The 15,351-nt window shown below is 30.8% G+C and overlaps 1 protein-coding gene across 1 annotated transcript; it reads right to left on the reverse strand.

Moving 5' to 3' along the window:
• Positions 1–4,382: 4,382 nt before the first annotated feature.
• Positions 4,383–13,811, reverse strand: LOC124352938 (cytosolic Fe-S cluster assembly factor NUBP2 homolog). Its single transcript, XM_046802672.1, has 5 exons — positions 13,639–13,811; positions 9,550–9,748; positions 6,769–6,880; positions 5,591–5,744; positions 4,383–4,675 (listed from the first exon to the last, which is right to left on the reverse strand). Exons 1-5 carry the CDS (start codon positions 13,747–13,749, stop codon positions 4,451–4,453), a joined length of 801 nt encoding a protein of 266 aa, XP_046658628.1. The 5' UTR covers positions 13,750–13,811; the 3' UTR covers positions 4,383–4,450.
• Between the last annotated feature and the right edge of the window lie 1,540 nt (positions 13,812–15,351).

Genomic DNA, 15,351 nt, shown 5'->3' on the forward strand with positions numbered 1-15,351 from the left:
GTACATTGCAGTAGCTTTGAGCACTCCCACTGGGATCTCATCCCATGCTACAGACTTCGTGTCTCTCAGACTCATTATTGACACTATAAAACCTCTTGAGCACAAAACACACTTAAATACAAATGAGGCTTGTTTATTACAAGAAACGTTACTTAGTAGCTGAACAGCTGAATTGATCTGTGGTTTGGCACCAATATTCTTAGTTATAATTTACAAACATTGTATTGAAATAATGTGCAATATGCTTAGCATCTGTATACATTTCATCTTGTACCTTGAGATTCATGCAGTCAGATTTTTTAATTGTATTCATACCTAATTCAGTTTTTATCACATTCCACACAGCTTTGCTTTTATTTTCAGAATCTTTGATATATTTACAATTATACATTCTTTTAGCAGCAGCACAAACTTTTTTAAAAATATGTTTATAATCTTTTACATATATTTCTTAAAATTTACATCATTGCTATATTTTGCCATTTTGTGAAGAGCCCTTTTTTTCTTACTTGACACAATTATCCCATTCGTAAACCCATTTCTTATTTTTAAATGCACTTTGGGAACCACATTTAAATTTGACAGATGTATAAGGAAAAGAAACTTCAAAACATGTCTTAAAAACTATCTAGAAACCTATTAAAATTCTCTTGTGCTGTGCTAAACTCACAAAATTTCCATGAACTCTTACTAACAGAGCCTACCATACAAGCCATATTCTGAGTTGAAAAAATTCTTTTTCTTGTCGAAAAGTGTTGTGCTGACAAGTCATTTCTGTATTCAATAGACATCAACAAAGCCCTATGATCAGACATCCTAGTTCAATATTTAACAACTTACTTTCATTAACTCTCTTATTAGTGGTAATGTTATCTATACAAGATCTAGATTCTTTCGTCACTCTGGTTGGCATTTTAAAATTATTTACAAAACCATATGCAGACAATAAATTAATAAACCTATTTCTTATATTGTAATTTCTACAGGACTCCAAAGTGTCAATATTGAAGTCTGACATAATATAGATCTTCTTCCTTTTAGATTCCTTTTTTAAGTGCCCTAAATAGCTTCTCAAGTTTCAAGAGAAACTGATCCACATTGGAAAACATTTGTATTGTGGTAAATGGAAACAATTATTAAATTCTCATGACAGGATCCAGAAACTTCAATGCATCAGCTCTCAAAAACAAAATCTTCTTTTAGAGATATCAACAGATCATCCCTAGCAGTGAAGTGCATGCCTTTTCTAACTAAAATACAAGAACCTCCCCTGATACCATTCTCTCTAATATAATGAGAAGCCAATTCAAAACATTCCAAAGAATTTAATTTTGATATTTGAGTTTTGTTAAGCCAATGTTCGTTGAGAACTAATATTCTTACAGGAAATTTATTTACAAATATTTGTAATTCTGTTATTTTAGCCAAAGAAATAAGACCCTGTACATTATAATGCATTATCCAATTAGTTTTGTTCACAAAAGTATTCTCTAAAATTTCTAAATTATCAATATAGTTTTCGTAACCATCAGCATTATAAATCTTGTCTACAGCATCCACTGATAATGTACAACATTCCGTTAATTTTTCCTTGTACACATAGTTACATCCTCCACTTATGTTATAACCATTGTTATTTGTCACTTTTGTATTAAAGGAGGCCAAACACTTGAGTTTAGAGTGTAGGTTTCTTGGTTATTGCTGACGCTAGAGAATCTTCCTAAAGATGCCTCTTCCTCCTCTTCTTCCGCAACTAGTAGCTCTGGGCTTGATGTAAGGTCCGTGACACCAGCAGCAATGGTAGAGTTGATGGTCTCATTGTGGCAGCATACTGTGATCTGTGTTGCTGTGATCTTCTACTCGTGCTGAAGGTGGCAGTAATCCTTTCGTCTGGTCATTGTCTGTGCCCTGGGACAAGGGCAGTTCCGGTTCAGTTATTTTGATCAGTTCCTCACAGATTCTCTTTGCAAGCCAATCTTTTCCCATTTGATTCAAATGTCTTCCATGCCTTGTGTGGAAAAGTCTATCTGCTTTACTAATCTTGACCAGAGAAACATTAGGAAATTTTTTACTTAAATTCTCAAGTGCGGTATTTGATTTTATGACTTCTTTATTAACACAGGACCATCCCTTTAAATCATGCCTAAAAGGTAAATCTAGTAGTATTATTCTGGTATCACTGTATTTTTTCAATGTTTCGCAAATTGGACCGAGTGCTCTCTCAGCCTCATTATGAGCCACATCATTTGACCCACATGCTATTACTAGAACATCCTCAGAATCTAATTCCTCCCTATCAATGTTATCATAATTTAATATCTGCCCAGCCAAACCCCCAGGCCTAACGAAACCAACGGCCTCGATTGATTTTGATTGTTTTGTTTCAAGTGAAAAGCTAAGTTGCGCCCCATGGCTATCAGCACATACAAGCATTTTTTGTTTTCTTGTGCTATTGACGGTTTTGTACTTGTGGAGAGGTTTTTCTTGTACTGAGTTAGCTTTCTTTAGGTTTGAACGCTGGATGACATTTGAGGTGTTTACACTGTTACAGTCCTGTTCAACAGACTTGTCAAATACAAAAATCATTTGTAACACATCATAAGGATTTTTTGAAGTAAAGTCAGGTTCTATTATTTTCTTATTTGTGTGGTGATAATTGCGTGGCTTACGATCGCAAATTGTAGAAACTTTCTGCCATTTGTTAGCAACAGGGAGGGTTTGCTGTTTGGGACTACCCTCAAGAGGAGGGGAAGAATGTAGGTATGAGGATTTTCCCGCAGTTTTTATTGTATTGGTTTTTTTCTTGATAACCTAGATTATTGTCATTTTCTAAGATTTTAATATGCTTTCTAGGGTCCTTATAGTGTCTATCATTTTTGTAGTCTCTTGTTGCATAGATCCTGCATCTGTCACATTTTTCTGGTGTCATCTCTCTTTGAGTGATTTTGTCCTTGGCCTGGTCTTCTACCATCAAGATAAGGGTTTCTTTACCTTCTTTTTCATTTTTCAGTTTCTTCTCTAAATATTCTATTCTGCTCAGTAGTTCAATTTCTTTTTCCTTAGATGATGTTTTCTGTAATTCAATAGTTTTCCTCATTTTCTTTTTAACTTATCTTCAAGCTCCAATATGTGAAGAGAACTTCTGTTCCTTTGCTGCATGTAGTTTCTTGTCTTAATTCATCATTTTCATGTAGAATAGATCTGTTAATCTTGTCAGCGAGAGAGGAACCATTTAACTTGTGGAAATGTTCTTCATTGTTTTCCTTTATTACAGCTGTTTCTAATTCCTTTATTTCCAGGTTATTCTCACAATCTAAACATTTCCACTCTCCCAAGAAATTTCTTTTTCAAAATTTTTCACTTCAGATGAGCTCAAATTTACACATTTTAAGTGAAACCATTTACTGCACAGTCCAGTAAATAAAATAGCAGAAAACCTCACACTTCTACCGCACACTCCACAAGGATATTTTGCCATAATGTATCTTAAATCAATGTTGCTTCTTTAAAAAAGTTAATCCAACAAACTGTCCTCTCATTTAACTCAGAACTGTATATTATAAATTTAAACCAGATTATAACCACCTTTGGTCAAGTGCACAAATCAATATAAATTAATTCAACAAACAGCATTAACAAAAGCTGTGAAGAAGACAGCAGATAAGAAAAATAAAACAGGCCCTATTTGTGTTGTAAACAAATAAAACACCAAGAACAAGTCAATAATTGTCATTAAATATGTGCAAAAAGATTGTCCCACTGCCAGGATTTGAACCAGGTACCCTGGAGTGCAGTGTCTGCTTCTTAACCCACTAAGCCACTCAGTCATTGAACTTTGTACACAATAAACAGACACTTGGGCCAATGGTACAGGTTAGAACAGAGTGATAAGGCCCTTTCTACCTGCTTCTGCTGTAAATCCCCAGACCTGGTTTATCTTTTATATTGAAAAATGAACTGTCAAAAAATAAGCTGTGTTTTGTTTACTGTTGTGAATAATAGTCTATGAGGTAAACAAAAACTTTATGTAAATTCTGATGGAAGCTTCTTTTGATGTAAATATTCCAACATTTACTTCTATTTTTAGGTTATCCTGATGTTACTAGCTTTTCATATTAAATTTTAAAGCTTTAAATTTAATAAAAACTTAAGATTAATTGATTAAATATTAAATACTGGCATTATATTGAATGTTACCACATATTCACTGGAAAAAAACACTGTAGTATTACTAATTTTCCACAAAACAATTACCACAGTACACAGAGACAACACAGAGACAACCACCTACAAAAAACACTTATGAAAAATATAAACAAGGTGGAATTTCCTTACTGTACATTACATATCTCAAAAACAGGATGAAATAACTGTAATGCAGGTTATGTTCTTAAAAAATATAAATTTTATTTAGTAAATATGCTTTTATTTACAACTGAACTATGCTACTTTAAGTTGAAACAAGGGGCTTATCTGAGCTTCCATTCTTCTCAACTATTGACTTTACAAGAGTTTTAAAAACTTGAGCTGTAACAGAGGTAGGATTGTGTCCTAACTCGCTCTTCACTGGAACAGATGTCACTTTTGGATCTATTGGTATCCTCCCAAGAAATGGAACTTTGGACATCTCTGCTAAAGACGACCCACCACCACTGGAGAAGATGTTTGTACACTCCTAAAACAACCCAATTTCATTTAATTTCTTCATAATGTTGAAGTTAAGCAATTATCATTTATACATTAATCACATATATTTTGAACTGTTCACATTATGTTCAATCATTCAATTTTACATATATACGATATTAGATTTAAAAAATTAATGTCACAATAAAATAATGACAGTTAATTCCTAATATCTTGAAATTTTTGTTAATGCTTATTCTATTTCCTTAAGAAAATCTTAAATATAGCTTAAAAGATTAGGGTATCAATCAAAAGTAACTTGAAGCCAATTTATCAAATTGAACAAACAAATTAATTGTTTTTGTGTATCTTGTGATATAATACGGCAATTTTTGTCTGTGAGAGCAGTTTAGTTGGTATCAGCCTTCGGATAACAAAGGTATGACTGTTGATCAATAGTCAATACTTAATAGTTGAATGTTAAGATTGTGTGATTGAAACTACTTGTTTATTGTGTTATTTATTATTTTTATTTTTCAAATGTGAGTAAAAGTTTTAAAGAAAAATCGCTATTGATTGAAAATAAGAATGGTAGAATGCAAGAAGAGTCTCAATTCACACTTTGGATAATATACTGATATAAATATAGTTTATATAAATATTAAATTTTGTCACAATCTGACTGTCTTGACATTTCTTACCTTCAAAATTGAACAGGTGTCCAAATCTTTCAGTCAGTACAATTATCAATTTTGTTGAACATTTTAGATGACTACAGTAAATACAATATTAATCATCTATAAAGGCATCAGTATGAAGCTAAATAAATAAGTCCATGTGCAGTGTTGTGCCAAAGGAGCGATGTAATGGCATTGCGTTGAAATTATATACTTTTCGGAAATGCTTCATACATTGAGACCCTTCTCATGTTCTTAGATATACTGATAAAAAAATTAATACTTACTGAACAATGCGGGCAAACAAATCCACTCATATTTTCCAACACACCGAGAACAGGAATGCCTGTCTTCCGGCAGAAGGTTAATTCTTTCCTGACATCTTCTATAGCTACTGCTTGTGGGGTTGTAACAAGAATGGCTCCTTCACAGCCGTAATTCCTTAACAAGCAACCAATTACATGCTATTTATTTACATAGTGAAAAATAGTCTAGAATATTTAAATTATTGACGTGTAATGTCTTTTCCAGATTGTAATATATACATATATCTTTAAAATGCGATACTTGATTGTGCCCCATCAATTACAAATGTTATTAAATTCTTTTGCCTTAGGTAAGGTTAACTGACAATAAGAATATTTATTAGCAATGTAGTCAGATCTACTGTTAAGTCACAACAGTGTAAGTTTAGTTATAGAGAAGTCATAAAATAGCTTCTATTTTACTGATAACATATAGAAAGAGGAATTTAGAAAAACTAAGAGAGTATTTCTAGGTCAATAGATATACTATTTGGTGTATTTAAAATATGAGGGGATGCCCCCAAAGGGGGGTAGGGGGTGCTTATCAAGGATGTTTCAAGTCAGACAAAAATATAAAATATAAAATTTTTTATTAAAACAAAAGTTTTAGTCAGTTCACTGGGCAAAATTATTTGAGTAAGTGACACACTATATATATATTTAAAAATTATTGAAATAATTTTTATTGCGCATATATAATCACAGAAAGTTCGTTTGTCTAAATTGAATACCACAAAACACTCTATATGTTGTACACTAAACCTCCAATTAACCAAACCCAAGATCAACCGAAATGGTTCCATGAATGTGTATAAATAACCAAGCAAAATGGTCAATATTTAATAGCAGAACAATGCAATCCTCATCGCTGTAGCGACTGGCTGAGCAAATAACGTGTCCTTAAGATAATTCACCCTCCCCCCCTCAACAACTGCAGCTGTGTTAAGCCCCAACCTGTTTAAGACAAACATAGTTGCATCCATGATTTTTTTTTTTAACTACAACATATTTACTAGGTTTTGAAGCTTAGCAATTTTCCGGGTTAAGATCTCCGTGCCTCTATTTTTTTATGGTATTTTATACTTCCTAAACCATCCAATGTGTCAGCACCCCCAAAATAATTTTCTATAAACGCCACTGATTGAAACACTACAGCTCACCTTAGATTTTCCATGACAGTAATGTGTTCGTCTGATGTGCCAGGAGGAGTATCAATAACAAGGTAATCAATATCTTGCCAGTACACATCATTTAAGAACTGCCTGATCATTCCTGAAAAATAATGTGCACTTTAGCACGAACATGATGAGCTATTCAGGTGTGAATATTTATTGCCATTTTATTTAGCAGTGATTGTGAAGAAATGGAAACTGTGGTGCTAGCATGTAGTGATGGTTTCACCCCACCAGAAATGATTCAATCATCGATGATACACACCCACACAGTGTTGTAATGTTAAACCGGCATTACATCTACACAACAATTTAATGTTTATGTTATACTTGTCACATATGCAACGCATTTCAGTTCCATTAGTACATAATTATTCTAGTTATGTACTTTTCATAAAATAAATGAACTTTGACAATTTCTCCATATCTTATAAAAATTAAATTTGGAATGATGGGTCAGCTGGTCATCATCCATCGCTACCAAGAGTTGCTATGTATTGAAAAACTACCTACAAATAGATTACACAATAGTTGTAAAGTCTGCACTTGCTGACGACTCAAGAACACACACTGAGTCACATTCAGCCAGTACTCCACTAAGTAGTAATGGAAATTACAGTCAAATTAGAAAGCACATAATGAAAAAAATTTTAATCTAGGTTAAAATAATAATGTTACACAGGTATAAAAATTAAACTTAACGATGGTGCAACATTCATAGTGAACATTTTAAGAAATATAAGTATTTTACTTTTACCAGATCTAACTTGAAATTTACATACAAGTAAAAAAATATAAATAAAAAAAACTTATATTTCACAGTTTGGTAACATGGGCAATACATAAAAATCACAGGTATTGTAAGAATTTGAAGTTTTAACCCTTTTACTGCCGACGTGCGCGATTGCGCACGCTGCCGTTTGTGCGAAAATCGCCAACGTGCGCTATAAAAGCCGTCTCGTATTTGTTTTATACTGGTTTTCAATGTTGTCCAAATGCATCGAAATTCAGCTGTGTTATTCATTACTATATGGACAACACACAGAAAACAGGTTTTATAATCTATGGAAGCCATTTTTGTTACTGAACTTCTTTGGTTATAACTCGAGTTTGGTTTGATGAGGTTATGGTCGATCTCATTAGTTGTGAGTTCCACTTGTGTTGTTTCGTGTTTTACACTTTATTTGACATTTATATTTGTAAATCTACATATTTTTACGATTAATAAAATGAGTACTGGAGGGAAGAGGAAGAGAACCAGGACTGTCTGCAAAAACTGTAAAAAAGGTGTTCATCCCACAAGTTTTGGGGAACACAAGTGCTAATCAGCAGGCCTATGAACCTAAAAATGTATATATATTTTTGTAAATATTGATCAAAGTGTCTTTTAACTTTAATTTTCTATTATGTATTATATTTTCATATCAATGGACAGTGATTTATGTATTATAAAGTGATTTATGTATTATAAAGCGATATAGTGTAAAGTTATGTATCAATAAACGTGTTATCTTGAAATTCGAGGATATTGCACCAATTTCAAAAATTCATCACAGCTTCAGTATTTTTCAAGGTATGTTCCTAAAACTTTTTGGGAATGTTTATATATAATTACTATACAATAAAAAATTATAATTATGGTGGTGGTTTAATATTTAAATATAGTTGTTAAAGTGCAAACTCAAAAAATAATTTTTATTTATTTAAAATTTTTGTTTCATGACATAATATATATATTTTTTAAGGACAGAAAATGTTTAAATTATTTTTTGTAGCAAATTACAACTTATAAGGAAAAAAACAAGATAAAGTTTATCAATTTATGATAAAAAAATAATGAATCCATGATTTTTTTAAAAAATCATTACATTTTAGTCAATTTCAGCCCGGCATTTTTCAACAAACTAAAAAAAAGGTGTCCGGCAGTAAAAAGGGTTAAAGAAGTGAATTGTGAAATGACAAATGTAATTTTCTCAATGTAATATTCACAATAACCCACTTGTAATTTTACATAGTTTGCAGTGTTGATAATTGTATTAAACTAGCACAATCTTGAGTATTATTTTTGTGTATGTTGTTTGTAATATTTCAGTAACTTGATTAAGAATCAATCTAAACTGAACCAACAGAAACTGGTACTAAAAGCACTTTTAGCCAAAGAACCATTTAACCTAAACAGTTTTTAATGTATGGCTGGACATCTACAGTAGTTGTAAGGTTATTCAAGTTTATATTCTAATAAAATTAGGACATTATACAATCATAACAGTTATAATGAATTGTTGTTTGCTTAGTAGAAACTACATGGTCTAATCAAATGTCCATTAGTACTCCATATTCTACTTCCTCAGATCATTCAACAATAAGACATTTTATTTTTTATAATAAAAAAGATTGGAAAACATCAATAACTGAAAAGTTTGATTTAACATTAAGTTTTGATAACATTTAATCAAGGAGTTAGTAAATATTTAACTACATTTATTTAACTCTAATACATTTAACTAATTTTGATAAAAAGCAATTGAATCAATTTTAAGACAACAAAATTGTTTACAATCATTAATTAATTCATTAATGTTTCGTGTTGAAGAAAGATGGAAGAAAAACACAATACTCAGTATTACAAAATTTGACACTTTATGAAGTATATTAACAAACCCAATAATAAAATATATTCTCTTAACCTGCAATAGATTTTATAATTATTTAAAAACAAAATCAAATCACAGAAGTAATAAATGAGTTTTTCAAATCTGACTGTCTCACCTGTTTTCTTTGGTCCACGCCATACTACACTATCATTTCTAGACTTTAGTAAAAATCCAATAGACATAACTGCAAGTTTTTGGTCAGAATCTAAATATACTGGCACCCATCCTTCACTGCACTGATGAACTTCTTGGTTCTCCAAGCCAAGAAGATAGGGAATACTGGGGCCACATAAATCCACATCTAGTATTCCAACCTGGAATAAACAATCAAACACCGTAAAAATGTTATTCATACACATAGCATCAGTCTCTGGAATTGAGTAGAATACAAAAAGCTTATGTATCATAAATCCATCTTCAGTTCTCTTTATTTTTCAACGAGTTTCAGGGCTAAAACATAACCCCAAATAAACCGCACGACCACTTTCTGCAGGACAAATAATCAATTGAAGCTCTGAATTTCACTAGTAAGTTCACACAGAATTATGCCATATTTCATCCTGACTCACAAATATCCTTGAGAGTTTCACGAGAGGAGAAATTTAAAAGGCAACGTTGGAAAAAATCATAGAATTCTTTTTTTTTCACATAAATATAAACACACACACACATAATTTTCACAATAATTCAAATAAAGACTGTTCTTTCTAATAAAGTAGTTTTAGGTCAAAGTTAAACTGTTAAAAAAATAGTGGCCTCTGGATAATACCACAGTACCTATAGGCTATTAGTCTCATGAAAAAGAATAAAAATCTTATCTGTATCTTAAACTACTCAGGTCACATATGTTGGTCTTATGAAAAAGAACAAAAACTTACCTGACCTAACCACTTGCTGTCATGCATGCGCTCCAACCTACCCTGCCCAAGTGCCAACTGCCCTAATAAAAAATAAACCAACCTAATAAGTCACACAAGAGATAAAAAAATATAGTAGGGTGGTAAACCCTTGGGTAGGGCATTTGGCACTTAGATAAGGCAATTAGCGGCCACTAACACAATCGGAATATTATCAAACATCTATAATATCAAATACGACATTTGACCTATAGATATTCATAAATAATCATTGCCAGCTTTTTTTATTTAGATTAGTGACATCATTACCAGATGTTGGTATTTCGTTTATGTAGAAGAAGGCTAGTGCCAACAATAAAAAAAAATGGTGATGAATATGCATTGGCTCAAAATGTTTATTATAAACACTGAACAATATCTTAAATGGCTCCAAAAAAAGAGTTAGCTCCTAAAATCCAGAGTATTCTGTTTGTGTAGTGAGGAGTGCCAAACTAGAATTAAAGGTGGAAATCAGATAAAAGTCAGAACAAACACGATGTTGTAAAAAAACGCACTTAAGAAGAAATTTTTTGAACATTCTAAATTTGGTATTATAAATATACCAAAATCATTGTACTATTTTAGTTTAAATCAAACAAATTATGACATTCTAATTAATGAATTTAGTTTTTATGGCAACAGTACCTGCAGAAATACTATTTCAGATTGGCTAAAGTAATCGTAAGTACAACGCTGCACAAACAAACTTTAAGTAAAGTTTAGTAATTTTATGTAATCTTAAACAACTACATTTCTTTTACATATAAAAGTATAGCTTCTCTATTATTAACATTTTTAAAGCCTAAAATGTAATTCAGCTCGACATCATTGTTCAAAATTTATTCAAAGTAAAAACGTGTTTGGAAATAAATTCAAGATTAAAATCGTGTATTTCATTATTGACTAATGGCAGCAAGAGCAGTGACGTACTTGTCTTTTTTTCCACAAGCATTCACGTTTATCCTTGAAAATACATATGGTAAATAAGTGTTATTGTTTCGTTGTTATATTAATTATATTTTAATTTGTAAATGTATAATGTATATTAATATTTATACATTAATTTCTAAGATTGAAAACTAGTCAAACCATATTTTTCTTTGAAATATCTATTACGTTATTTGGACCCATTTTGCCTTCAGTCCTTTGAATGGTCTAAAATATTGATCATTCCATATCTTTCGATAAGCTAATCATCATCCGAATGTGTTGGTGGCAGCTTATTATATTGCAACCCAATTAGCCCTTGGATAAGTAAGTTTTACCACAAATGTGAGCCAAGTGGTTCAATTTGGTAAGTGTTTTCAGAGTTTCCTTACCACTAAACTTGAGGTTACTGAAGTCTTTCCTCAGTTTTATTCAATACATATTGTGGGTAGACTTTAATAAGTAGCCAACACTTATTATTCTATTGCTATTATCAAATGGTTCGGTTGTTTTTATTCGAAGGATAATTCGATATTACAATAATTTATTTAACTTATCACATGATTACAACTTATTAGTTATTGTAATTTTAATGTAAACAATAAACAACAAGAAGTAACTTAATATTCTAAGAATTTGAAAATGGCAGTGAATATGAGGAAAATATGTAAGATATTTCTCACAAGTGACGAGATTTGTTTAAGTAGCTTCAACATGTAGGTTTGGCTCCTAGTAATATATGGGAAGAATTCTTTCCTCCATTTCACACTAACGCATTTACTTATTGATATCAAGCTGGGCAAGTTATAAATATTGTAAGGTTTCTTTGATATTTAAGTCTAGGCCATAGTTGGTTTTGTTGTTTAGTGATATTATTATAGAATTTTTGGTTTAGGGTACAATAAGCAGACCCGGTTTTTTTATATCGAAATTGGCAAACGATATTACTTAATCATAACCATTGATATAACCAATTGATACTGATTAATTATTTTGAACAATTAACTTAATCTATATCAACAGCTGTAAACACTTTCAAATAATACACGTAATCGTATTATATTTATATATATATATATATATATTATGTTGTATATATTTAACAATAATTATTATTACACGTAATAATATATAATTACATGTGTATAATTATTTATGAGTTTTAATATGTATATAGGAAAACTATATAATTATATATATATATATATATATATATATATATATATACTTATATATATTTATATATACTATATTTTAAAATTAAAAAATGAGTACATATTTTAATTTAAAACATATGATTGTTATTTAGAACTATTGATACTTTTATATTAATTGATAGTCCTAGGATTCGAGATGTGAATATTAAGTATCAGTAATTTTATATTCTTCGATATAAAAGAAACGGGTCCGCTTATCGTACCCTACCTGAATTAGTGTATTTAAAATTGTTAATGTACAAGATTCTTCTTGTTACGGTAATTTATTATAACTCTTATTGTGTACGATTTTTACATACATCGAAGTTGGATAATATATCGAATTGTTAGATATAATAGCAATCGGATAACAAGTGTAAGCCAGGCCAGGCCACTTATTAAAGTCTCCCCCATATTGTTATTCTATTCAATTGTTGGGTAGGGTACGATAAGCGGACCCGGTTTTTTTTTATCGAAATTGGCAAATGATATTACTTAATCATAACCATCGATGTAATCAATCGATACTGATTAATTACTTTTCATAACCATCGATATAATCAATCGATACTGATTAATTATTTTTAACAATTAATTAAACAATCTATATCAATAGCTGTAAACACTTTCAAATAATACTCTTAATGTAATATTTCAATTATATTATATAAGTAACATTAGATTATTAAAAATGACGGTCAAATTTAGAAAACTACACGACATTGCTTTAGAAGATGATAAGACATGTTTTTCATGACTTCAACATGTTGGACTCATGCGGAAAAACCCATTATGTGAAATTTGTGGGAAAGAAACAACTGTAACTGTGAGAGGAGCAAATACGGTCATCTCCAGTTTTCCTAATTTTGGTTATAATAATTTGTTTGATCAATGTAAATTTTAGATTCATATTTTAATTTAAAACATATGATTGTTATTGAGGACTACAGATACTTTATATCGATTGATAGCTAGTCTAGGATTTGAGATGTGAATATTAGGTATCGATTATTATATTCTTCGATATAAAAAACCGGGTCCGCATATCGTACCCTACCCCAATTGTTAAATACTTTGCAATCAAAAATTGAGCAAACATGCAAAGTGGAGCTTCTAAACATTTACCATCCTATTTTCAACTTTGGTTATGATTTTTATAACTAGTAAGATAGATAACATACTCACCTTATAACCAAATTCTTTTAAAGATAAAGCAAGTTGAACACTAACAGTGGATTTTCCGACTCCACCTTTACCAGATAACACCAAAATTACATGCTTTACACCCTTTAACATTATAATGTCGATTATGGTAAGGTTATAGCAGCAATGAGCAAATTCATAACAAACCAATTACAATGGGAAATTAGAACTGAAAAAAGTCCGCTGTGGCTATATGGCCGGCTACCGTTTGTAGATTAGACAGACGGGCGATGAGTGGTGACGTCAACCGTGACGTAACGAAAGGGCAGCCATAACTGTCACCTCTACACCACTGCCTTAGAAATATTATAAAAACACAATTTGTAGACTATTTTATTAATTGCATATTATGCATTGCTAATGTATTGAACGGTAATGTAATAAAATTGTATGCTTAAATAAATTAAAAAGAAGAAATATACAACTAAAAATTAACCATGTGACAGGATCTACACTTCGTAGTTCATTAAGGTTCATTAAGATATAGTTTTGTTTCTCGCAATTTTACTGGAATGTTTTAATTAATAATCATTAAGAGAAATCATATGTAATTAATTATAAATAATTTTTGTCCTATTAAATACGTATGTCATTTAATAGCATAAAATAACTGGAACATTTGTTTTATTTAGTAATAACACTCAAATGGTTATGATTTCATTGTTTATTGTATGTAAGTGGTAAGAGGGAAATTAGTCTCTCGTCTTGAGATATTTGAAAATTAATTCTTTCATTTACCGATTAAAAATAGTTTATTATTAATCACTTATGTATTATCGGACTTTAGCAGGACTGTAAGTTCTTATAGAAGGGATATTGGTACAGTTTAAAGTATGTAGCATATCTCGAATCACTTATTCTTAATTGAATATGATCCGTATTTTCTTAATTATTGATAAAAGTTTTCAACTGGTCAAAAGAACTAAACTTTCTACAACCCGCCATTTAATAACAATGCACAGTGCTAGAGCTACTTCAAAACCTTTGGCGTCACAGTCTGTGACGTCATAGTCGTTCCCGTTCTTTAAAACCAAGACCGGTGACCGGGCATATAGCCACTCCGAAAAAAGTCATTATAACGGACAGCAGACTGCAGTTTCAAGAGCAAGGCCATAGAGTATAAACAAAATAGAGAAGAGTGATTTAGTAGAAAAATAAATCTTGTTAGACTCAATTCGATAATATGAATATTTTCTTTCTAAGGTACAAAACAAATAAATTTGTTTGTATATAAAAAAAATATGATTCTGCAATTTTAGAAACAAAATGTTGTAAAACACATAGTTTCACTGTTTTCAAATAAAACTTTGTATAATGTAATTTACAATTATATATATAAAATTGTGTTGATCTGGTTAAAGATAAAACTCCATCAAATTTAACTTAAAATATCCTGTCCTCAAATAACTCCTTATAATCTCTATATTTAAATAAAATTTTATCGTGCACGATCAAACGCTTAATATAGGTCTAAAACAACATTGGTATGATTTGTTTCAATTCTTGTGTAGTATCTTCTGATACTCTCAATAGTTGGTGAACGGTTTAGAAACCGAAGTGATGACTGGATATAAGCGAGGAACTATTTAAATATATATCTATACTTTAATTACCATTTTCTCAAATAGTTTCTAGATTGTAGGGAGAAGGTTACTTAGACGATAACTGTTTACTTGAACGAGGGTTTTCTGTTTA

Source organism: Homalodisca vitripennis, chromosome 1, assembly GCF_021130785.1.
Source record: "Homalodisca vitripennis isolate AUS2020 chromosome 1, UT_GWSS_2.1, whole genome shotgun sequence".
Lineage (NCBI taxonomy): Eukaryota > Metazoa > Arthropoda > Insecta > Hemiptera > Cicadellidae > Homalodisca > Homalodisca vitripennis.